General features: G+C 35.2%; 3 protein-coding genes across 3 annotated transcripts in view; all 3 read right to left on the minus strand.

The window, feature by feature from the left end:
• LOC115997446 (cellulose synthase A catalytic subunit 8 [UDP-forming]-like) overlaps window positions 1-6,691 on the minus strand; it is a 15,417-nt gene extending 8,726 nt beyond the window's left edge. Inside the window, exons 1-11 of the mRNA XM_031237003.1 lie at window positions 6,530-6,691; window positions 6,229-6,328; window positions 4,739-4,800; window positions 4,222-4,278; window positions 3,927-3,986; window positions 2,979-3,035; window positions 2,614-2,656; window positions 1,550-1,627; window positions 853-1,177; window positions 403-556; window positions 251-322 (exon numbers count right to left, since the gene is read on the minus strand). Coding sequence (XP_031092863.1) covers window positions 251-322; window positions 403-556; window positions 853-1,177; window positions 1,550-1,627; window positions 2,614-2,656; window positions 2,979-3,035; window positions 3,927-3,986; window positions 4,222-4,278; window positions 4,739-4,800; window positions 6,229-6,328; window positions 6,530-6,625 — 1,104 coding nt within the window. The 5' untranslated portion in view covers window positions 6,626-6,691. The remainder of the gene's footprint in view (window positions 1-250; window positions 323-402; window positions 557-852; window positions 1,178-1,549; window positions 1,628-2,613; window positions 2,657-2,978; window positions 3,036-3,926; window positions 3,987-4,221; window positions 4,279-4,738; window positions 4,801-6,228; window positions 6,329-6,529) is intronic.
• Window positions 6,692-9,395: 2,704 nt separating this feature from the next.
• LOC116001173 (protein EXORDIUM-like 2) lies at window positions 9,396-10,556 on the minus strand. Its single transcript, XM_031241064.1, has one exon. The coding sequence runs from the start codon at window positions 10,514-10,516 to the stop codon at window positions 9,605-9,607; it is 912 nt and encodes a 303-aa protein (XP_031096924.1). The 5' UTR covers window positions 10,517-10,556; the 3' UTR covers window positions 9,396-9,604.
• Window positions 10,557-11,614: 1,058 nt separating this feature from the next.
• On the minus strand, window positions 11,615-16,316 carry LOC116014017 (nucleobase-ascorbate transporter 2). The gene is made up of 14 exons (XM_031254002.1): window positions 15,904-16,316; window positions 15,670-15,767; window positions 15,140-15,316; window positions 14,936-15,036; window positions 14,759-14,834; window positions 14,598-14,657; window positions 14,200-14,384; window positions 14,014-14,110; window positions 13,836-13,922; window positions 13,444-13,502; window positions 13,245-13,336; window positions 13,055-13,132; window positions 12,761-12,921; window positions 11,615-12,103 (listed from the first exon to the last, which is right to left on the minus strand). Exons 1-14 carry the CDS (start codon window positions 15,995-15,997, stop codon window positions 11,891-11,893), a joined length of 1,578 nt encoding a protein of 525 aa, XP_031109862.1. The 5' UTR covers window positions 15,998-16,316; the 3' UTR covers window positions 11,615-11,890.
• Window positions 16,317-25,827: the final 9,511 nt, after the last annotated feature.

The following is a 25,827-nucleotide window of genomic DNA, read 5'->3' on the forward strand; positions in this document are numbered from 1 at the left end:
AAAAAAAAAAAAAAAAAAAAAAAAAATGAGAAACAGAGAAGATTGCAGGCCCCTTGGAGCCTAAAGTTGGAAGGTTGTGGGCCAGAATCTGAACACTCGATATAGCAGTGGACGAAAGTCGTCAGCAAAGTATATAACGCTGATGTTTGAGGAAGAACAGACTCTCGATGTCCTCAGATTTGATTCAGAAATGTGGGGGCACGATGAACAAGATCCTAAATGCTATACTTGTTCACGCAATAGTATAAACCTTAACTACTTTGGATGTATCGCAGACAACTAGGTTATCGGAATCGGTAGGCGTGGTGCAGAGCCAATTGACCTGATCATTCAACGAGTCGGTCATAAGAAGATAAGATATGATAGAAGGGACATAAATGCATTGTATAAAGGAGAACTCACCTTTCTGCTTAGATTTAATTTGGAACGTAAAACATCTGTACTGGTGCTTGTTCCGTCGGTAACAACAGGTCTTGACCAATCCCAAACGCTCACTTGTTTGTCATTTCCGCCAGAAATTATGAACTTCCCCTTCTCCCCGAATGATGAAAATGATCTAATATAGAAATAAGAATATCAGTGCTGAGGGGGTAACCCCAGCCAAGATGGCTAAGGATACAACTTGTAACCACAAGGTCAGGAGTTTGAAAATCGAAACTCAGCCTTCTTGGTTTAAGCATGTCAGCTATGGGCAACCTAGGCTGGTCCTTTGCTGGCTAGGGTTACAAGGCAGGATTTACCCAGTGCACACCCTCGGGTAGTGACTGTGGGTTTCCCTCTGTCACCCCAAAAAAAGAATATATGTGCTGACCCGTGCCCCCAAAGGTCGAGCAAGGAACAAAGAAAACTTACACACAGGACACTGCAGCAGTGTGCCCTCCCAAAGCGTGATCCAGTCGCAAGCTTCCTCCATTTTGAATGTCAAGTCCAGAACCAGTGGATGAATCAGTGGCTTTAGACGCTTGAGAACCTTTCTTGGCTTTAGTTGAACTTTTTGATTTACAAGAATTCAACTCCGATTCAATATTTAAGATATCAACAACACCATCGCCCCTGGCAACAACACAAACCTTCCCGAGCTTTTCTACCATATCAGCTTCAGGAAGTGCCAAGGCATGGACAAAAGCAGGGTTCAAACACTGCCCCGCGTTATCTTTATTTCTCACATCGGGCATGCCTAAGGCAAGATGAATGGTGTTCAATCAGCTTAACATAAATAATAATCACACAAAGACTTAAATTGCAAGATGTCAGAATAATACTAATATAGGAGGAGGAAATGTCACAAGATAATCAAAAAATCAATAATGGTATAATAATCATCATAGAATGCCAACAAAGATTACCGTCCAAGGTCAAATGCAGACAATGTCTTAATATTCATATATTTGAACATATCTATACAGCTATACTAAAGCTTCTTTTTTTTTTTTTCTATTTCCTTTAAACGTTAGTAATCTACAAAATCCAATATAAATTCCATTCATATTAATGGTAAATTATACTAAAACTTGTGAAAAATAAGAACAGCATAGTGGAAGGCCCATACCGAAGTCCACAATCTTCTTAGGTCGTCCCTTTGAGAAGTCCCATACCACAAGCTTTGAATCAAGGCCGCCAGTAATTACTGCAGTGTGCAAGAACGGAACACCAAAACATTGAAAACATCAGTTGATGAAAAATGATTTTGAGCAGAACTATTACAAGATGGATTGAACACAATTACAGAAGTTGTTAATATTTAAGGACTCGAATACTCCCAGACATATTTTGCATATCTGACTAAATTGTATAACTACTTGTCCGTTTGTGATTATATGTAGAACTTCAGTAGATATAGTGTGGAGAACAATATTCCCATAATCGACCTTGAATCTCCAGGGTAAATTTTTAACTACATCCACTCGTAGATTTCACTTAAAAATAGTGATACTGATACCAATAGATGGTTTTTATAGCTAAAAAATAATCTTTTTTTAATCTCAACATGGAAAATTTTGAAACCACATGTTGTAGCAGACATCCACAAAGAAGATAAGCAAGATGTCAAGGGTAACAACCATAAGATTTAGTTTTGAAGTTTAACGAACCTTCTAACCCATAAAAAAAAAAATTAAAAAAAATTAAAAAAAAATAAAAACAATTTCAAACAGCAATAGAGCTTCTCAACTCACTTGAACAAAGTACCACTTAAAAATTCTACAGCAATAAGGGTTTATATTAGAGATTTCAGGCCAGATTTGAACTACAGCTTATTTTTAATTAAATAAAAATTTAAAAAGGTCATGTCTAAAAAAAGTCCGTGTTAGAAACTACCATTATATGCAACTTTAAAAGACAGGCACTTTTCTTTATAAACTTTCAGCTTATATTGGAGTTCATTTACCATTCCGAGGACTCAAAATAAAGAAAAGATTTTTAAAATTTTTATTTTTGATAAGTATAAAGGAGATTATTTGTTCTTAGCCCAAGAGAATCAGTTTTGCTCTATAACTTGTTCTTATTTCACATTTAAATAAATAAATACAATATTGTTTTAATTTCCAATTTGACCATGTGTTTGGATACACACATAGATATTTGGACAGAAAATTTTATTAAAAGCTAAGGTACCTTCCCAAGGTCTCCAAGGAACAAATTGAACACTGCTACAGATCTAATAAGATAGTGAAGGATATCAAAGATGAAAATCTCTTACAGAATAGGCAGGAGGAAACAAATTTAAAAGAAATATCAGTCATAAATGAAATACATTATCATGATATTGTAATTAATATTTAGAGCTCGGGTGCAAAACCTTTGCACACTTGTAAAGTCGTAAGTGAAAACCAAAAACTACCGTCATATAACTATATAAGGCCAATACAATAACAATAAATAATTAAAAGTTTAAAACTAAAACAAAATTTAATAGAAAGGCTCCCAAATAAAGAATAACCTCAATCTCATGCAGCATTTTCATTGTAGCAAAAGGATACACTTGTATGGCCAGCTCTCAGAGTTCTATAAAGGCATTGTTGACGGATGTCAATAACCTGCAGTGGAGCAACAGTCATAATATGGTTCAACAACTCAGAGTGATTGACTAAAACACTATAGAGCTAAGAAAACAAAAACACATAATGGACCGAAAGGGCAATTTTCTTTTCCTCTACAAGAAAGAATCTTCTAGAATTTAGACCAAGATTAAAAATAATGATAAAAATAATAAATAATTGTTTTTGGGTGTAACCCAGGGTCTCCACCATCGGACACAGTGGCTAACCCCTTGCTGGATTGTAGGCACCTCTATTGGGTGGGACAGCTGGCCTGGAGATTTAAGGTTGCTCCATATCCAAAGCCAAGGATCGAACCCTTAAAAATAATAAATAATTCTGATTCAAGTTCCACAATTGCCTCAATCCCTATACATGTTTGGGCTGATTTGTGGAGGCTGTAAGCCTACTCTAGAACAATGAGCTTGATGTAGTAGAAGTACAAGCTATGTAATGTTAGGTCATTGATTCAAGTCTTGAAAGGAATGTCTCCGAAAACAGGTAGATGCAACTATGCTAGTGCATACATCTTCCTTCTCCACTCCATGAATAAAGGAAGAACATTGTGTACTTGGCCTGATGAACCAAAAGCCTAATCTATGGGTACAAAATCTTTGGCACTCTCTTTGTGCCTTTAGTAAAATTGTTTTGACTTATGAACAAGCAAAGAGCAATGAGCTAGGTTCTGTTCAACCAATGAGTTGTACTGCATCACCTAAATTTTGATATGATCAATGTATGTAGAGATTTAAACCTCACCTTCTAATTATCTTTTTTTCATTATTTTCAATTATAAACAACAACATACCAAGCTAAACATATTTTCACCAAAACGTTATTTTGTAAATAAAAAACAAAACACTATAGTAATGCTGCAGTTGGCTATCATACCTTAACGTCACCACTATCATCTGCAGAGGCAAGGAAAGATGAATTTGGAGTGCAAACAATCTGCAAAAGAAAAAAAAAACGAAAAAACAAAAACAAAAACAGAACATTAATGATAAAGCACAATTTTAGTTACTTTAATTATTATGCCACAACAATTATACTTCTTTAGATTCAAACGTAAAAATGCATATGCCAAAGGAAGTGTTAAAATCCGTGGGTATCATAATCCACTTAACAATAACAGCTGCCTAGAGATGGCACTAAAAACTGTGTCAAGAACCAAATGGCAGGCTACCTGATTTATCTCATCCTTGTTGTAATTGTAGCTCTCTAACGGTTTAGATGCCTTGCCCTTCAATTTCAGAAAGGCAAAAGATATTACCAATCATGAAAGGAAGTAATAATTATGGAAAGCTCTTCACAATATACCTTATTAAATAACAGTAAAATAATAAGGAAAAATTATATAGAGGATAGATTGCAATGTATTACAAGCAAAGTGAAAGAGCCAATTAACCCATTCATCAAGAGTGGGTGTGGGGCCCAAATAAATGGTAAGGGACTAGCATAGTTTCAATAAAATCAATACACAAGTTCTTAAAATAACTGATCTAGAAGAATAAAATTAACCACATATGTTCACACAGAACTTCTCTAAGGAAATGGTATAAACCATAGCTGCTACTAATTTTTAATAAAGAGAAAAATAGAGAAAATGAATAGAGTTAAACAATGCACTCTTCTTTAGTACAAAGCAGCCCAAATACTTAATCATATGGATTTATTTCTGCAATAACTAATTGGAGATATACCAAATTCACTTCAAAGGACTTGACTTCATTTCCTGAGGATACATAAATTATATCTTCATTGCCTGCACCAATATAGAACCATTAAGATTTGAGAATAAGTCCACCAAAAATGAACACCAATGCAATATGAAATTCGCAGAGTGCATACTTCAAGAAAATGAATAATATATAGTCTACAAAAGAACACATACCTTTAAACTACCAATAGATTTTTTCTTAAATTTTCATATGGAGAATTATAGCTAACTTGAACCATTGATTAATGATGCAACAAAAAAATGTGTTAGTATAGTTAAAGAGTGTTCCTAAATTGATAGTAGGATGGTCACTTAAACTCAAGTAAGGAATCTTTTAAGCATTAAGAATTTACATGATTACTTTACTTTCAAAGTAGTTTATGGAATCCTAAAGAGGGAAGGATTTTAGTTTCCCTATCATGGGCACCCCAATTTAGTATCAAACTCCTCAATCTTGTAATTCTTAGTATAACTTAATACATTCTATTCCATTGGAATACATATGATTTATTTTCTCGAATTCTTTGTTCACTATCCAGTTGTTTCTGCCTTTACAGAAGGTTGTCACTCCTTGCCACTCAATGGACTAACATTTCATAATTTCTACCACCCACTAGGCCACCATTTCAAAATTCCCAACAAAATGTAATCTTCTATACGTTCTAAAAGTGAACTCTTACCCAACGATACACAAGTGACTTACACTAGCCAGGGTTCAAGTCAACAGTGACTCACTTACAGCCACTTGAGCAAAATTAGAAGTTTGGGGAACAAAACTTGGAAATGTGATAGCTGAGGTCTTAAAGGTACCAAATTTTGAATTTTCTCTAGTAAAAAATATAGTCTTGGCTGTAGTTATTTTAGTAACTCACTAAAAGAATATACAGGTGTACTACAAATCTACAATCACACTCAAACAAGAACATCTCAGGCTAAATCTTACAGATAAGTCATTTCATCATGATTTGTGAACTACCATCAATTAAATCCTATTATCCTAAAATTACATTTTTTTACAGAGAAATTTAGATGTCAAACAAAGGCATAGAGAGCCAATAGTGATCATGACTCTGAAGTAGCAGGTTAAACATTCCTTATGGTGTGACTGAAAACTGAAAGTCAGAGAAGTCAAGCAAAAAAGTTTTTAAGTACGGAGCTCAAAACTATTAAAAAAAAAATTAGGTTAAAATTGTTTGGAGTTTCAAGTTGTTTATTTCAGTGTGAACTTCTGAAACAAGACAACAGCAAAAATATGCTGTTGATGAACCTCACACCACAAACATAAAGTGACTACTTGCAGTAAATAGATGGCAGTCCATAAATTTTGTGTCTTTACTAGCAGAATCCAATCACGAGCAAGCACAAAATACTTCTTTGTCATATTGAAATTATAACCACACAGAAAAATAGAAAAGAAATGGGAACTGTGCAAGAACAAACTATAAAATAGAAAATTAAAAAAATAATAATAACCTGGCTTAAAACAGATTGAAGAAATGGGATCATCATTGCCAACATCCATCTTAAAAGCCATATCCTTGCACCGCATATCAAACCAGCAAACATTGCCATCCTATGCTTGAATTAAAGTCAATTAAACCGCGGGTGGTCACAATAGTGACTTAAAAGATTAGAAACAAGAAGCTAAAACGTAAAGGCGAGCCCTTTAAGAACTAAGGGCATTACCCAAATTTCAAGAAAGTATGCAACTATAGATACTGATGAAATACGAAAAAGAAAAGGGAAAAGAATGGAAGGGCAGAGAAGAGGTTACCTCAGCTGCAGTAGCAATGAGGCCAGGGCGGGTTCGGGAAGCGATACAGTAGGTGGCGGCCGCTTTATGACCCCTCAGTCGTCTTGGTTCCGCCATGGCAGCCGCCACTCAGTCCTTTCGAGATTTCTTCCGTTAACCTTTCGTTACCCCCTCTCCTTATTGATTTTACGGAGTACACCCTCCGTCCCAAAATAATTGCATGATACCACCTGAGATGATTTAGAATTTAATTTTTTGTTAATAAATAAAAGAGAACATTATACGAAAGTGCGATTAAACTCTTAAATTTTATAAAAGTTCAATTAAACACTTAAATTTATCATTTTGGAGCATTCAAATTTAATAGTTGGTTATCCACCTAGGATAATCGATCATTACTATTCCGATGATCATGTCGGCAGCCGGCGAACCATTCAACCGGCCGCAATTGTGATTGAAGAAAGCTGGTTACCTTATCTAGTGGAGAAGGCGACCGGAATGGCAACCACTTTGTATATATTGGTTTTTACATGGAGATGATAAACCAACAGAATCGAGTGCTATCATCTACGAATAAAATAAAGTAACGAAAACCCCCGGTCGAAATAACAGGCGTCGGGCCCCAAATGTCCGTGTAAACGAGATCTAAGACATTACAACTGTAAGTTTTTATTCTATCTAATGGAAATCGTGAAGATTTGCTGAGTTGGCAAGCCGAACAGAGATGTGGTAAACCCGACTTATGAGGAACAACCAGACACTCCCTTAGGACATGCTGAAGAGCACAATCGTGTGGGTGGCCTAACCGTCGATGCCAAACCACAAGAGACGCACGGGCTGTCAAAAACACCATATGAGACCGGGGAACAAACAACTGGTACAGACCACCCGAACTGGGTCCCTTAAGCAGTACTGCCTTGGTGATGCAATCCTTAACAACAAAAAAGGTCAGATGAAATTCAAAAAATACGTTATTGTCACGGGTAAATCGATTAACAGATAATAACGGCACAGACAAGCTAGGCACATGCAGAATATTTGACACTTTCAAAGATTTAATTAGAAACAGAGGGAATCATAGCGTAACCAACACGGGAAATACCCAAATATGTGTCATCACCGACCCGGAGGACGTCAGTGCCGGAGTACCCCCTCTGAATGCGACATCATCGTCGAATCGGGAGTGGCGTGGGAGGATGTTCCCGTGTCCGGAAACCATGTAGCAACCTCTTGCTGCGTGCCGCCATCCCCAGCCACTGCAACATGAGCCTGCGCCAGCGGTTGATTCGAGTAGCGATGGTAGCAGAAGACAACGCTATGACCGTGGGAGCGGCAGATTTGGCATCGCGGCGAGCCTCCGTGTCCACGCCCTTGGCCACCTCGGCCTCGTGACTGCTATTGCTGCCCGCGACCACCACCACGATGATGTCACCCACCTGATCATCCATCGCCAGTATGTCGTCGGCCTCGGTTGGCAACCATTGCCGTCGGATTTCCAAAGGGCAGTGCAGCATCACCGGTGGCGAAATCATCTGAATAGATAAAATGCTGCGCTTGCAAACAGTCAGACAATTGTGGGATAGATACGGGGTTACCTAAAACAACCAATGAAGCTGCCATCGCCCAGAACTCCGCTCGGAGAACTCTGAAGACATAGAGTTTTTGCTCATCGAGGGAACCCGGCCGGCCAGCCAGAGCTAGATCTTCGACGAGAAGTTGCGCCCTTTCGAGGTATTCCGTCGGAGTGGAGTCCCCTTGCCGGAGCGACTGGAATTGGGCGAGAAGGTTGAGGCAGCGGGCGCGGGTGGACGAACTCATTACCAAACATGCACCCTACTACCAAACATGCAAAATACTTTTACAAAACTCATTACCATTACCAAGTATTTGATACCCATTCCGATTCCGATTTCCATGTGTGAACCAAACACACCCTTAGTTGAAGTTACATGGCATTACTTAGATAAATAATATAAGGAGTTAATTCCATTTTTGGTCCTAGATTTATAGGTGGCATTCCACTTTTAGTCCTTTTTTTATCAAAACATCCACTTTTGGTCCTAGTATTATTGTAGCATGACCATTTTTGATCCTTCGTCAAGAAAATCATTGAAATGCCGTTAAATACAATGACATTTTGATCCTTTTTATACAAAGTAGGTTGACCCGCTATATTTCAGTAATCTTATATATTTACCACGTAAGATTTTAAAATGTTGGAGGTAACATATGATTACCTCCATCTTCTTTAAGTATTCTTACATTCTGTTTTAGTATTTTCAATTTTGTTGTTATATAATAAATAATAATAATAATAATAAATTTATACCTATATAATATAGTATACGGTCATGTATATCTCTAAGTTTTATTTATTTATTTACTTATTTGTATGGAAGGTATTTAAGTAAATTTTATTGGGTAAAAAATGTAAATGTATAAAAATAGTGAATCACTATTTTTTTTAAAATCAATAAGAACATATCTGAAGTAGAAAGTAGAAGTAAATGTAGTATAAGTCTGTCTAAAATAAGACCAAGAGTTATTCATTAACCATTATGCACTTAAACATATGTAAGAAAAACAACAATTTTAATAGGAGAGTACAGTTATGAGCTTTCCAAATACAATAGATGATGCATGATTGTTATTTTGTAATTATATTATTTGCTTGAAGTGCATCCTTGAATTACTGTAATTTATTTTCTATGAGCAGCTCCCTCCCCTAAACCAAAACCAACCCCTAGAAAAACAAACTATATATACACTACGGAGTATATGTTATTATTATTATGAGAACTTTTATTGTGCTAATCAGCATGTGTGTTCTTGTATCTGGTATAAACCACAATGCAATGTTGTACTTGTGAAATAATTGACATCAATGTTGATCAATAGCTTAGAATTATATTTTTCATATTATTATAAATATAAGTGATCAAAACAAGAAAAGATACGAAGCTACATGCTCCGACTTTTACCACCTACAACATAAGCTTAAACATTTAAAACAAAAAAAAAAATTGATTATTTTGGGAGTGATAATTGTAAGGACAGATTAACATTTTCCTTACAAAGTGGTTATAGTTTTTCACATTAGAGCAGTGGTGCACATGCAGATTTCTCGGGATCCCACATGGCCGGGAGCAAGAACTTTCGTTGGTTAGCACCGTGCGCATTGTAACTCGCCTCTGTGGTGTTATCTACGAGGACTTTACCCGGATATCCGGGGTAAGACCCCGTACCGAACATACCCATGCAGGCACTAACGGCCTCTAGTGGAGCCTCCGCGGGACCTTGGAAATAGCCATTTTTAAACGGGTTTGTCACGGTTCCCGCCAATATGGTGGCAAGGTTTATGATCATTCCGTCCATGCCAATGTCGTCGTTGGGCGCCACCAGAGGAGGTGTCTGAGGGCCCATAATGGGCTTATGAAACGGCCACGCACATTTCCCGGGGCACTGAGTCTCCGAGTTACCCACCCAGGCGTATGCAACTGGATCCTCCCCAGCCGTGGATTTGTGAGTTCCGCACGTGCTCGTGCAGAACCCGTTCACGGAAACATCTTTATCCGTCAAGACAACGGTAATAGATCCGACGCTATTCTCAACCTTGGATGCCAATTTCTCAATCTGGTCATCCTTGAGTGTCTTTCCAAGCGAGCAGTTGTCGTCCAGTATTTGTTGTCCAACCACTATAGTGGTGGATCCTCCACCCTCATACTTATTGGTGGTCATCCACCAAGACTCCACAGAAGGCGTAGGAATGTCTACCGCGTTAAAGGATTGAAGAAAATCGATGATTATAGAGCGTTGGATGGCCGTGAAATTCCCGTACCATATAAGATTAATGTTGATCGAGCCTTTCAAAAGGGTGCCTTTGTGGTACTCGAGGACAAGGGGCTGGTCCTTAACTAGTTCCCCGAAAGATGGCTCTAGAATGCCGGCGAGAAAACAGAAGAGCAAAGCTACGGCTGAGGCCGTGGCACGATTGTTAATGGCAGCCATGATTGATAAGGCCAGAGCTTTTAGATAGAAGGAAGATTGAGGTTTGGAATTGTTTGAGAAGGGAGAAATGGGAGGTGTTATATATAGAGTTCTGCCAACCTCAAAGCTAAGCTTTTCCCGGAGGATATACAGACCGCAGACCTCATTCAATGGTGAAGAGTTCCTAAATAATTTCGGTTGATACAGACCGTAGACCTATGTCTCCTATTTTTAAGGGTTTGGTGCTCTGTGACCATCAAGGCTTACAAGATTAAGATTATTTTTGCCTTGTATCCTACTTTTTTTGTTTAAGTTGTTTTTCTTACATATGTTTAAGTGCATAATGGTTAATGAATAACTGCTTGGTCTTATTTTAGATAGAGTAATACAACATGTAGTTTCACTTTTTACTCCATTTTATACTATCATATATTTTGATTGATCTAAAAAATAGTAGGTCACTGTTCTTATACATACACATTTTTTATCTAATAAAATTTGTACACATAATGGGGATTATACACCCATCAACCCATGCATAGATGAGATATATCATTTTCCTTTTTGACATGTCTCTGTCATGTAACTGAGTGTTTGAGCATATCTTAACATCCTATAAATTGATCAATCATTATATATTTTTGTCAATTGAAATCCTCTCTTTGTACATTATTCTTAGGATGCGTTTAGTTCAAATTATATAATATTAAATTATTAATTAGGTAATGTAAGTATATGTTATATTATCGTCATGTAAAATTTTGAAGTAATGTTTGAGGATGACTCCGAAATAACACTTTAATCAGCTAAACAAATTATATTTGTCTTACTTCTAAAATCTCTTTTATTATTTGAGTATTTAAAATCTCTTTTATTATTTGAGTGTTTAACCCTAACAAAACTCCTTCCAAAAAAATCCTCACCCGTCACCCCTAGATCAAAATAACTAAAAAATAAAAAATAAAAAATTCTCACACTCCCTCCTCGAGTTCACAAACCATTGTTTAATAAATAAATATTGATTTAATTTCAAAAATAAATATTTTAAATTATGAATTTTAACAAATTAAAAAATGATTATGCTTAATTGAGTTCCAAATGAGATGAACTAACCCAATAGAAATATACCATAATGGATTAAGCTTGAATAACCCTACATATAAAAATATATATTGAAAGAATTCATTCAATGAAAATATATAGTGACAATACAACATTCACATCCACCATTTCCTTTTTCCAGATTTCGATGAACAATCTTAGGCCTTCTTCTTCTTCTTCTTCTTCCTCCACCAAGAGGATTCTCTCTCCTCCTCTCCTCCTGTTGATTTTACTCTGTGAGTATGTATATTTCTTTCCCTGTCTTAGACACGACACACTTGGTATGATGGATGATCAGGAGGGTGGGAAGAAGCGGTTGAGGTTGAAAGGGAGGGTGTAAAACTCTTCGTTCCTGCTATCTCCCTTGAACGTTCTGAACTTTGCCCACCACGGCATCCCCCTGTCTCTTGCACTGTCTTTGTACTCCAGCGTGTTGTCCAGGAACACCGCCACTATCAGCGCCACCGTCGGCGATGACAGGAAGATCGTGTTCAGAAAATCGTTAAACTGCAACCAAATGAAGATGCAGCAATCAATGAATGAATCTGGTGGGCGGAGATCGGTAAAAGGCCAAGTCAAATCTGACACTCTGCCGTTGGGGATTGTTGGATCGAGGCCAGTAAAAGGCCAAGTTCAGCACCCAGTGAAAATTGTTTAGCAGAGACCGGTAAAGGTCAAGTCCAACATCCAACATCAAGTTTAGCACCCTGGTGACTGGGGGATTGTTGGGTAGAGGCATAAAGGTCAAGTCCAACACCCAACGTCAAGTTTAGCGCTGGATGATTAGGAGATTGTTGGATGGAGGTCGGTAAAGGCCAAGTTCAGCATCCAGCATAAGTCTAAAGGCCAAGTCCTGCACCCTAGTGACTGGGGGATTGTTGGGTAGAGGCGTAAAGGTCAAGTCCAACACCCAACGTCAAGTCTAGCACTCGATGGCTGGGGGATTGTTGGACGGAGGCCAGTAAAGGCCAAGTCCAGCATCCAGCATAAGTCTAAAGGCTAAGTCCTGCACCCAGCGTTTCAAAAATGTATGACAATATAAAAAAATTATACTAAGTGGTAAGTGCTTAATCCTAACAAAACGGAATAATGTGTTTCAATTCGTCTCAACTAAAAGGTTAAGTTGATCGAGAGGGGAGATGAGAGATGGTTTGGCTTACTTACCCATCCAGCCTTGGTATGAGAAGGGCCATGAAGAGCAGCAGAAGTGTATTCCCTAAAGTACTCCGGAATGGACAATCCAAGGAAGAGGGAAACGCCAGCAATGAAGAGGTTTCTCATGGAATTCATGTTTGTGAATTGCAGGAATGACAACCCCACTGAAGCTGTAACAAGAAAAACAAGGTAACATTCTATGAAACTGAATGATGCGTTTCGTCTCAACTTTAACATGACGGAGAAAAGCATAGAGATCAAGCACATATGATTGATTGTATCAGGTCGAGACGAGATTCTCACCTACGACGCCAAACATTACACAGTACACAGCAGCAAATATTGTAAAAGGAATTGATGCAAACAAGGCACCAAATTTCCCTGCACCAGCCAGCCAAGAAGTTCCAAACATTCATCAGGTTTAGCAAGTCATCATCTCATCACAAAGAGGAAGCAAAGCATTACTATATAAGTCAAAAACACAAAAACTCACCTAATATTGAGAAGAAGAGCATGAAGCCAGCTGAGATTTGGATAACTCTGCGGCTACCAACACGAGTGCTTCCCAGAAGCCCCACATTTTCTCTGCAGATTCATAATGCAGACACAAAACAGTGTTGTTATGGCAACGAAAACTACATATAGGGGCAGAAAATTAAGGTGGGGTATGGGGGCTGGCTTCGAGTACTAACACTGAAACCGAACATCCAGTAGCCGTCCCAAAAAGTCCACTCAACAGGATCCCAATTCCCTGAACACAACGAGGGTAGTTATGATTGAGTTCCTTTTTCACAATTAATCGCAACGAAAATAGATCAAATTCATCCAAATATTTGAGACTGCTGTTCTTAGCTGCAGAGATTTCGAAGAATGAGAATAAATTTCAATTCCTAACGAGGGTAGTTATGATTGAGTTCCTTTTTCACAATTAATCGCAACGAAAATAGATCAAATTCATCCAAATATTTGAGACTGTTGTTCTTAGCTGCAGAGATTTCGAGGAATGAGAATAAATTTCAATTCCTAATGAGTTAATTATATTTGTGTTCAATTGGAAGGGACTAAGAGTGTGTCTACAACAAACCTGCCAACCAATGCCACGGCTGAGAACGTGAGCTGGAGGTGGTGTAGCACTTGCCAGACGAGAAGCCGCTTTATATGCTCCAGTAGACTGCCAGCCAAGAATACGAGGTTTAGTCATGTCTCGTGATGATAATTTGTAATTTCTCTACGATTTTTTTTTTCGATTTTTAGTTGGTTACCTCAATCAAGGAAACTAGCACAGCTGCCATCATTCCAAATGCATGACCAGCCTCAAAGGTAGGTGCACCCCACTGAAGTGGATATGGAATTTTAATCCTGGAGTGCAAATTAGAAAGAGCATCCAATTACATATGTATCAGAGATATGATGATAAGAGTAATGTAAATCATGAAAACAATACTAACCATGGTGCCGAAGAAATAAGGTATGCTCTGTCTGTGCGGCAGTTTTTCTGAGTTTCCTCTGGACGATGTTTATATGCACCACTGGCAGTCAGGAGGTGTGCGTAAGCCCAAATTATCGTGACTGAGATAATCAGCGCAAATCGTTCCAAAACTGGAAGCTTTCTGAACTGGAAGTTCTTCAAGTACTGTGAGAAACCGAGTCATTCAATAGTGCAAGAGACTATGTATGCCACACAGAAATGACATTTCATTTTAAGAATAACAAATTCGCAAGTCTAATTCAATGTTCAGTTTCTTTACATATGATGTTTGATACTTGTGATTTCAGGTAGTTAGGAAACTAAGACGAGTAACGAAAGGTGAATTTGACAAGTCCAAAGAGCAACAAAATCGTGTACCTGAGAGAAGGCAACAAACAAGATGAACATAGGAACACCGATTTCAACACACTGTCCAACCTGAAAAATTTTTGTGTTCTGTAAGCCTCCTGAGAAATCAATATGCATATTTGAGCAACAAAGGAACAATTTTTGTGTTTCTGTGAAATATTTCACCATACCACTGGGAATCCTTTATCGAGCAGTCCAAGCCCCACCAATGAAACAACCGGAACCATTCCAAGTGGGCTGAAAAACCTGATTCAAAAAAGGAGAGTTCTTCAATCTATAGAAGACAAAAGATTAAGCATTTCAACAATAGAAGAAAATCTATCATTCATTATTTGTCGAATTTGCACCTGGAAAAAATAGCCCAAAGTTGGCTATATCCCAAAATAATTTGCACACTAGAAGCTACTATTAGCGCACCCTGTATTGCTCGCATTGTGCTGAGGAATCTCTGCAAGAATCAATAAAATTTTTATAAAAGAATCAGAAATCTGAGAATAAATATTACTCAAATCAGGATTCCCATAATCAGAAATGGCAGAGATTCTACTCACTTCATGAGGATCAGCAATCCTTGCCAAGGAAGAATCATGAATAATGGAAATTATGGGAACTGCAAATGCCCATGATCCTCCAACCACAGTAGGTAATCTTGTCCCAAATAATGTTTGTAAAAGAGTGTTTATTCCTTGGACAAAAAGTAGAGTCTGCACCACCCTCACAGTGTCACCCTGACCTCAAAAAAATTGGAAAAAGAAGTTATAAATAAATAAATCAGCAAAGCAAAGAAACTGATAGATCCTTTTCATTTTCTTTTTTTGACAAATGGCAACCACTCTCAGTGAATTCTAACCAAGAAGAAATACTCACAGATTTTCCATTTTCTTTCTTTTACACACACACACACACACACACTTATTTTGCAGAAACTGAAACACAACTTTAACACAAACTTAAATGTCAATGAGAATCTATTTAAGATTCCTCCAGTTTTTCAGATGTTATGTCATTGGATATCAATCTTAGGAATTATAAAACTTGATGAAAAAAACAGAAGAACAAAAGAAAATTGCAATCTTCTTACATGATCTCCCCCCATAAAAGGAACAAGAAATGATGGAATCATCACTGCAGTTCCTAATGCCATGATGTAATGCTGAAATCCCATCGCTATCGCCTCCCCTGTTTTCCACACGAGAAAAAAAACAAAAGATAAAATAACTGACAACCCAGGTATTTGACCCAAAAAAACACAACTTTGTATCTAAAAACATAAAGAAACAAAGCAACAACAACAAAAATTAAATTTTATTCATACCCCAAGAAGGATTGGAATCAATGCAGTACTCTAAACCTTGAAGCTGGTCCATGGGGAGGTGGCTGATTTCTTCAGGCTTCGGAGGAGTTGCCATTTCTGAGCAAAAAATTCCACACGGACTACTACCCTTACCTCTTCCTTTTCACTCAAAACACACAAGGCTATTCAAGAAATGAACACCCCCAAAAAAAATGCATAAAACAACTAAAGACTGAGTCTTTGATTGTTCAACGTGGTGGGGGAGTTTTTGAGTGAACCAACGAGATAAAAAAGAAAAAGAATTAAGTAAACAATGAGGATTAAAGACTGCCAAGCAAAAGCAGAAAAGAAAAAGGCAATTGCAGAGAGAGAGAAAGAGAAAGAGAGAGAGAGAGGGGGAGAAGAAGGGTTTAAAGTCAAGTTTGATGTGATCTGTTTTGCATATATATACAGAATTACAGATACAGAGAGAGAGAGATTGGAAGAGTGAGAGTGAAAGGGGAAGAAGTGACAATGGATTACACTAAAACAGGGTGCACTTTTTTGATTGCGAGGGTGTCCGTTAACTTTTTTCGAATATTACAGAATTACCCCTTAAGGAACATCCAAACCAAATGTTACCGTTAATTGCTGTTCAGGAGCTGTACTTTTCTCTGCCAATCTAATTCGCACTTATTTCTTTACTGTATGTATAATGTATATTACTCATCCTTCCCCCCTTATTAAATTACCCCTCGAATTTTTGTTTGGTAGTTGCTGCGCCGTGGGCCCCACCTCTGTAACACTACATCGTATTCATCACTATCATGTTTACATACATACACAATACATAAGTTTTTTTTTTTTTTTGAAACAACAGAATACATAATTAGATACTATAATGTTTTTAAACTCAATATATTATTGTAATTATGATAAATTTGTATTATCATCTTATATCTGGATTGGATTTATTAGAAAAAAAAATCAAGCTAATCAACATGTGGCATGTCATTTGAAGAGTATCAATGAAGTACCCCACAAAAAGAGCAAATTTAGTATTACTTATTTTATATCACGTATTCATCATTTATATGATTTAGATAAATGTGTTGTTTACTTCAATGTTTTCGCTTTCATTTCTCTAATTTTTTTTTATCTTTCATTTTTCATTCTTTGTTTTTTCAAATTAAAGAAATATACAAATAAGCATATTATCTGTTTTAAAAAAATTGAAAAAAATCAATTAGTGAATGCATATGAAGAGGACATTAAGCATTCAAATTTTACAAAATGATTATCTTGGTCTCTTTTAAATAAAATATTCATTACATTATTCTGTATTCTCTATGTCTCATTTACTAATTGATCTGTTTTTACTTATTTTAAAATATTTCTTATAATTTTTAAATCTAATTTTTATACTTTAACAATAATTTTAATGTAATTTATAAAAAATATAAATTTTATGCGTTAATTAAATTAAATAGTAAAGATTGAATGGTAATAATTTGAGTAAATTTTTTGTTACTGAGCTTGACATGGGAAGATGTGAGTAGATAATAATGGGGATAATTTTGAGGAAACAAAAAACATATTGAGTTGTGACTATCATCTTTTCTTTTTAATGGTAATTAGGTTTACACCTTAAAAGTAGAGAAAGAGAGTAGAAAAGGATGGTTTTTACTTCTCTTATTTATTTATTTATTTTTTTTTTTATGATCTTTATTGTAAAACTAACTTTTTTTTAATACAACTGACTCTATTATATTGTAGTATGAGAGGGTCACTACATATCATCTGAACACAAGGTGTTTGACTTTTAAAGTAACTTATTCAAGGACAGATGAATAGTTAATGAAATATAAATTAAAGAATTTGTTCACATCACAAATTATAACATTGTAATTTTTTATAAAAATTTTAATACAAAATTACAAACTACATTTTTCGTAATGTGTTGGGAGAGGTTACTTAGGAAGTGTATTCGATCATGACTTTCATAAACTCTATGTACTTCAAGATTTATTCAATTCAAACTTTTAGGAACTTATTTTTCAATATTTGGGTACTCAAAGAAAATATTCATTTTGGTCAATAGAAAAAAGGGTCCAATTTGACAGAAAATATCATTCTAATATTTTAGCCGGAAAACATTTTTCGGATTCTTTATTTTCCATTTCTCTCTTCACTATCTTCTTTTTTAAGTTTCAAATTATTATTATTATTACCACCACCACTACCACATCATCACCACCACCACTACCACACCACCGCCACCATCACCACTTATTATTATTATTATTATTATTATTATTATTACAAATAATATGCTCATTTTAAGAAAAATGAACCAAACATAAAAAAAATGCAATTTATTAACTTTCATCAAATGTGTCATTTTTTAAGAAATTATTTTCTGAAAAACATTTTTCTGATTTTCAAATCGGCCCTAAAAGTTGTACGATATTCAATTAATCTCCCGTTGAAGAGAAATTTTCTATTCCAAATCTATATTGCTTTTATTAAAATGTACATTTTTATTACAAGTACATTTGATCTACTATGTATAAGATTGATTTTTTTCTATTTTAAGAAGGGAAAATGATCATTTTAGTCTCTCAATTGTTTCACAATTGGCAATGTAGTTCCTAGTTTTCAATTTTAACTAATTTTATCATCGAATTGTTTAAAATTTCGTTAATTAAACCCTTTCAATGGAGCAAAATAGTGATCTCTCCATTTTTAAAATTTTCATCAATTTGATCTTCGAAAGATTTAATTGACAAAATTTTAAAAAATTTGATGATCAAATTAGTTGAAATTAAAAACTAAGAACTACATTAGCACTTGGGAAACAATTGAGAGATCAAAATGGTGATTTCCCCTTTTAAGAATTTAAATGCAAAATTTCATTATCTAATCAATTTTATAGGGGAAAAAAATAATATTTCGAAATATTAATGAGTTTATAAGATGAATAGTTCATATATAACAACAATTGAGGACTCAATCATATATACACAAGAACAAAATTTATGAATTTATATGTTATAACTTTTTTTTTGAATACTATTGACTCTAGAATCGAACATAAGATTGTTCGCGTTCGTTTATTAAGGTTTTTGAAAATCTTAACAGCCCTAACTCCCACTGGTGATCGAACCTGTGACCTCTCAGGTGAGAGGGCCACAGCTATGTCGCTTGACCACAAGACCTTTGGCTCTTATGTTATAACTTAATTGCATAACTCTTGAATTGTTCTAACATCAATCCTTATTATTTTTACATCCTTAAATTTATTAACTATGGTATAACAATTGATAATTTTACCAGGTACTATTTACAGTTTTACACTGTAAATTTTCACACTTAATATAATACAAGATAAGATTCCATCTAAGATTCAAACATATGAAATGGTATTGTAAGACACCAAAGAAAAAGTTATTAGGGACCATAATATACTCTCCGTATAAAGTTAAAAGACCTCACCAAGAAGATTCATTCAGTTAACCTGAATGAAAATGCCGCACTTTATACACTATTTTATGTGTAACGTAACACTATCTGAGTAAGCCCAACGTGTGAGGGACGAGGGCACAGACAGTATTACTGGTAAAATCTTCAACGTCTCCTTTTTGATGTAAAGACACCATAGAGGCACTTAGATAAACGAGCCACTTTATTCACGATCTTCCCATTTCTCTATATCTTAATTAGGCTTTCACAGCCTCACTTTTCCCCTGCAAAAATTGCGAAATTCACGGCCACCTACACCTTGGCCCAGCCACATGCAAAACCACAACTTTCTTTGGGATGTACATGTATATTTCATAAGACAAATTTGGGGTTTCCTTGAGATTCTATTAAAAGTATTAAGGAATCACTCAGAATCTTCGATCATTATATCATGAACTATGGTCCACTTTATAAGATAAAACACTAACATAAAGTACATTTTTATTATACTTAAAGATACAGTTTTAATAAACTAAATTTTTATTTTTAAAGACACATTGTTTCAGTATTGAATATGCTTTCAGTATACAAATAATATACATTAGTATATTAAAAATATGCATTTATTCGTGATCCACATTACACTGTAGACTATGGTCCACAATTTAATTTGCCCAGAATCTTAGGCCTTCCCCATTAGTGATTTTACGTGAAAATTTTGAAGCAAAATAGATGATGTGGAACCGAGAGAAAGGAGAGAGAGAAAATATGAGAGTCTGGCAGGGAGCACCCTATTTTGGTCGCCAATGTGGGTCCCGCACAGAAATGAAAAGGCTCATTGGATATGCGTGCGCGGAACATAGCGTGCCCCTAAGCAAGTTAATACCATTTCTAATCCTTTTTTAAAAGAAAAATATTTCAATTTTTTTTCTCTATTTTCTCTCGTATTCTCTTTCTTAATCATACTTACAAAAACTCCTCAAAAACTACACTAAAATCTCAACTATTGAGAAAGGCCTTAAAGAGCAATTACATGACTGAGGTTGGATTTAAGATTTTATCTATGACATCATGACAACATCCTTAAATAAATACTATGTGATTCATTTTTAATTCCTTTGCATATGATGTAGATTCCATTTGAGAAAACAATGACATTAGAATATATGTAGAAAAAAATCAAATAGGCTCTTGAACTTTTCACGAAAAGTTATTTTTTTTTTGTGTACTACTGACTCTGTTACAATGTAGTATAGTCAATCTCCACTGAGGCTCGAACCCACTCCCATCATCCATGTGAGAATGTTAATTGGGACACGGGGTGCCACTTGACCACAAGGTCTTTGGCACGAAAAGTTAATTAGACCCATAAATTTTTAAAAAGTGCAATTAAACACATCAACTCACAATTTTAACCCCGTGATGACTAGCGGTGAGATTAGAGCTAAACAAAAAATTTAGAAATTTAGGGCTAAATTGTCTTTTATATTTTCATTTAATTTCATTAATTTCAATTTTTTTATTTATGCTTATATGGCGAGCCTAATGTACAAAACAAAGCTTATGTGGCGAGCCACGGAGGCATTTACCGAAACTTACCAGAGAGGTAACAGGCTAACGAGTTGGATGACTTAAAATCATGAGTTGATGTGTTTGATTGCACTTTTTTAAAAATTCATGGGCTTATTTGACTTTTCGTGAAAAGTTTAGAAACCTATTTGATTTTTTATCCGAATATATGCATGAGGTTAGAATGGTTCAATTGAAATTTTTGTGATTGGAATAGTGGATAATGTGGATTGCTCCAAACGTTCCAACCTCAGTTCATCTAAACCAATCTTCAAAAAAGTAATTAAAGTGCTGGACGACTCCAACTTCTCTAATTGTTCTTTTAAATATACTTTAAAAAGGTATAAAGTTGCATTTAATTACAAAGCTCTGTACCTTACCTCAGAAGATTTTGGGTACATGCAGTCATTCTTTCAATCTCCCTGTATGTAGTGATGGTGTCAACAAAAGTCAAGATCTCTCCAGCTCCTTGTCAGTAGAATCCTTATCTTCTGCCTCCAGCCATCTTTGTTTCCTAAACAATTAGACAAATAAATTAACAAACATTGAAACAGTGCTGGTTGACAATAATTCCTGGCCACAAAAGTATTCTATTCATTCTTGATGAGCAAAACAATTAAGTAAAGACTAAAAGGCAAAGCTGAAGTGGCACACACACCAGCACAATGATCTTCCCAACTATACCACTGAATGTCAACACATGACAAAATGAGATGCAGTTGTAAATGGATAACCCGGCCAACACGGCTAAGGATACAAACTTATAATCACAAAGTCACGAGTTTGAATCTCAACCTTCTTGATTTGAGTCGGTCAGCTACGGATAACCTAATAAGCTGATTTACCACATTGTGGTCCTTTCCCGACTAGAATCATAAGGCGGGGTTTATCTAGTGCACACTCTCAATAGTGATTGCGGATTTTCCTCGTCATCTCAACAAAGATACAGTTGTAACTTATAATTTGCAAGGACCAACATGGCAACATCCCATACAACAGAACAGTCACTACAAAGGCAAAATGTCAACAAAGCGATTTGCTTTAAAAAAAAAAAGTAAGTGATAAGATTCATTCTCTGATAATAGTCTATTGAAATTAGGAAGATCACATTGTGGGATGGGATCAGTGTAGAAAACTCTTTTTTCCTCAATGGAAACTTAATAGAAATTGCCAAATTAGCTCTGCAACAGGAATGTAAAACACACACGTCTTAAAGCTATGAACTAAACAAACAGTAAGCAAAACTTTAATCCAAAAGAATAATGTTAGCAGTTTGAAGCTCTTCTCAATACAGGATTCAACTTAACAAACAATTTCCAAATTCTATGCACGCCATGAGATCAACGCTTCCAGGGTTAACCAAAACATTTCTCTATTCATGATCCTTCTAATTCACGCATTGTTTTAGCGCAGATTAATTCAAGCAGCTCATTATAACAATAGCAACAATAGATATGCATATATATATAAACATATAGATGGATGCGCGTGTGTATACCTTGGCTCAGGCGACATAGTGACTTCATTATCGGCATGATTCACGATTGTAAGCTGTTGTTTAAGACTCCTACTCGTAATAACAACGACATACTAGTGCCGTCGCTTCTGCGGCGGACCAGGCGACGGCGAAGAGAGCGGAAATCGGAAAATCGATAGAGGAATCGGAGGGAAAAACAACTATGAGATTCTGAAACATTGATGGTGGAGGGAAAACGAGTTGAGAAACGGACTTGGCGGTTACACCCGCGAAAAAATGCGCATTTGTTTTGGGCTTGAAAGTAGAACCATGAATTTGCCCAAATATGGCCCATGGGCTTGTTATCCCGACCCAAGAATTCAAGGAATCGTCCAATTGCATAGTAACCCGAGTCTACCTTGCAAAGTAGATTCGTGTCCATTTACCTATTGAATATTCACAATTTACATATTAAATATTAACAATTTAAATTATGAGTATTTAGTATATAAATTATGAACATTCAATATGTAAATTGTGTATTTTAGAATCAATTCACCTTGTAAGGTGGATCGAGTCCACAAAATATTTTGCCACAATAGATTCCGGCTGGAATTGGTGAGTTTGAATATTCTATAAATGTTCTTACAATCTGACAATTAATTAAACACAATTTGTCCTATTAATTTTTGGGAAAATGGCATCTTTAGTCCCTGAGTTATAGGGGTAGTGTAGACTCAGTCCCTGAGTTATGGCTGTATGCGAGTTTAGTCCCTCAGTTATTCGCAAAGTGGCGAGTTTAGTCCCTGGCCATTAAATTTGACGAAAAAATTTAAAAATATTCAAAATTTGAGGGGTAAAATAGGAAATTCACATTTTATTATTCTTCTTATATCAAAATCACTTTTACAACATTATTTTTCACTTCTTAGCCTAATTATTTTCAAGATTTTTCATTTTTAAAAGCATTTTAATAACTTTCAAATGACTTGTTAGGAACCTGACTCTCGTATAACACACTTAAAACTTAGCACAAATAAAGAAATGCATGATCATTGTATTTAGGTGTATGAAACACACTATCCTAACAAGTTTTTATCTTTTTACTAAGCAACAAATGTAATAAAATTAAAACTTTTGAGATTTTTTTACACACTATCCTATCTCAAAAGTTTTAATTTTATTACATTTGTTGCTTAGTAAAAAGATAAAAACTTGTTAGGATAGTGTGTTTCATACACCTAAATACAATGATCATGCATTTCTTTATTTGTGCTAAGTTTTAAGTGTGTTATACGAGAGTCAGGTTCCTAACAAGTCATTTGAAAGTTATTAAAATGCTTTTAAAAATGAAAAATCTTGAAAATAATTAGGCTAAGAAGTGAAAAATAATGTTGTAAAAGTGATTTTGATATAAGAAGAATAATAAAATGTGAATTTCCTATTTTACCCCTCAAATTTTGAATATTTTTAAATTTTTTCGTCAAATTTAATGGCCAGGGACTAAACTCGCCACTTTGCGAATAACTGAGGGACTAAACTCGCATACAGCCATAACTCAGGGACTGAGTCTACACTACCCCTATAACTCAGGGACTAAAAATGCCATTTTCCCTTAATTTTTTTAATGATACTTGGTATCTACATTACTATGAGACTAATTTAGATTTAATTTAGAACTTTCATATCACACCTATATATAAAGTTTACTTAGGCCTTGTAATTATATTACTAATCTACTTACCAATTGTATGATTATGTTAATAATATTTCGATCTTTATAAATAACTTAAATTCATAATACTTAAAAAAAAAAATTCTACAATGTTTAAAATAATATCATTGAAAAGTAAAGTTACCTACTTGCCTTGGTTCCATTGGATTGAAAAGTCTAGAAAGCCATGCAGGACCTCTAATCCTCTATGATCAGTCAAATAATTACCTTCCGCAGACAATTACTCACTAATTACCTTTCATTTAAGGAAAGGAACAGGTGTAAAAAAATAATAATAAAATCCTTTGATGTGTCCAATAAGTAGGAATTGAAGGATCCATCATCTCAAAGAATTCAATCTAGGATGACTAATATTATAAGTGTTCATAATGTTTTTTTTTTTATTATTATTCTTTATTCCATGCTACTATTGATTCAAGTTGGTTAAGTTGTTAACCTTCTTAATTTGAGACGGTCAACTATGCGCAATGTAGGTTGATTTATCTCCTTGTGGTATTTTACCACTAGGGTCACAATACGCAGTTTACCCCCTATTTACCCGTGCACACCCTCAAGTAATAATTACAGATTTCCCTCATCATAAAAAATCACATAATTTTTAATCTTTCAACTGTAACTGAAGTGTAGATTGAGTCCTTTAGTTATTTGAAGTGTGGATAATTTAGTCACTGATATGTTTTTCTATTCGACACTCGTATATTGTGATTGATTATTGTGATCAATCTCACACCTCTTAAATCTTAATATTGTTCCACAACTTTGTTGCTATACCATAGAAGAAAGAAGACGCATTTCAACTGGGTAACTCAGCTGAATTGATCGGACAATTAGCTTAATAATTACAAAGTTTCAAATCTGACTCCTTGTAGAATTATATATTTTGACATTTTCGGTTTGAGCTATACTAGTCAACTATTTCATCCCCTTCTCCAATCTATTGAAGAAAAAAAAAAATTAGAAAGCAAAGAAATGTAATGAGAAAATAGAATTGAAGAGAAGTCAAATATGAAAGCAATGGTCTTTGTTCATTCCAGCTAGTGACAATAGCAGCATCGGCTATTCCATGTAGTAGGTCGGTTAGTATTGACTCCCACAGTGTTCTTCCAACTAATGGGAAAAAAGGAGAGAGGTGATGAGGCCCCACCATGACATTGCCTGGATAGTCATGCCTATGCTTTTCTATTATTCAATAGCCTCTATATTAGATCATTAATTTGATGATCTATTATGTTGATTGTTAGCTAGGGCACCCTAATGAAAAATTTTCCTCAACCCATAAAAGCTAACTCAACCCTCTACAAATATGCAGATACACTTTTGTATTCACATATTTACGGAGTTTAAAACTTTAAAAGGATTAGAGTGAACAGTATATGCATGTGTGTCCAGCGAAACACTCATTAGGTGCGTCATAAGTGGCAAACAGTTATCTACAACTTTAATTTCTTTCTCTTATTTATATACTCCCTATAATAAGATAAATAATATTGAAGGATGGGATGTAGAGATGGATGAATATTGGTTGATGTAAAGGACCGAAGGGAAAATTTCCCACCACAATGTTGATACCTTTATAAATGGATTTAATATAAAGTAATGATGTTCGTTTGCGAGGGTTTGAAGGGTTGAATCTGTAAAATTTTACTACAAGTGTTGTTTGAGTCAAATCTATGACATTTTGGTTTGTTGTAGTTTTTTTTTTTTTTTTTTTTTTTTTTTTTTTTTTTTTTTTTTTTTTTTTTTT

Source organism: Ipomoea triloba, chromosome 1 (assembly GCF_003576645.1).
Source record: "Ipomoea triloba cultivar NCNSP0323 chromosome 1, ASM357664v1".
Taxonomy (NCBI): Eukaryota; Viridiplantae; Streptophyta; class Magnoliopsida; order Solanales; family Convolvulaceae; genus Ipomoea; species Ipomoea triloba.

What these genes read in the sequence shown, in the direction of transcription:
- LOC116001173 (XM_031241064.1), bottom strand. Translation starts at nt 10,516, where the DNA reads ATGGCTGCCATTAACAATCGTGCCACGGCCTCAGCCGTAGCTTTGCTC.
- LOC116014017 (XM_031254002.1), bottom strand. Translation starts at nt 15,997, where the DNA reads ATGGCAACTCCTCCGAAGCCTGAAGAAATCAGCCACCTCCCCATGGAC. An exon ending in TGATTCCAATCCTTCTTGGG is followed by an intron (nt 15,768 to 15,903) that starts GTATGAATAAAA and finishes TGTGGAAAACAG; the next exon opens with GGGAGGCGATAGCGATGGGA. An exon ending in TCGATAAAGGATTCCCAGTG is followed by an intron (nt 14,658 to 14,758) that starts GTATGGTGAAAT and finishes AAAATTTTTCAG; the next exon opens with GTTGGACAGTGTGTTGAAAT.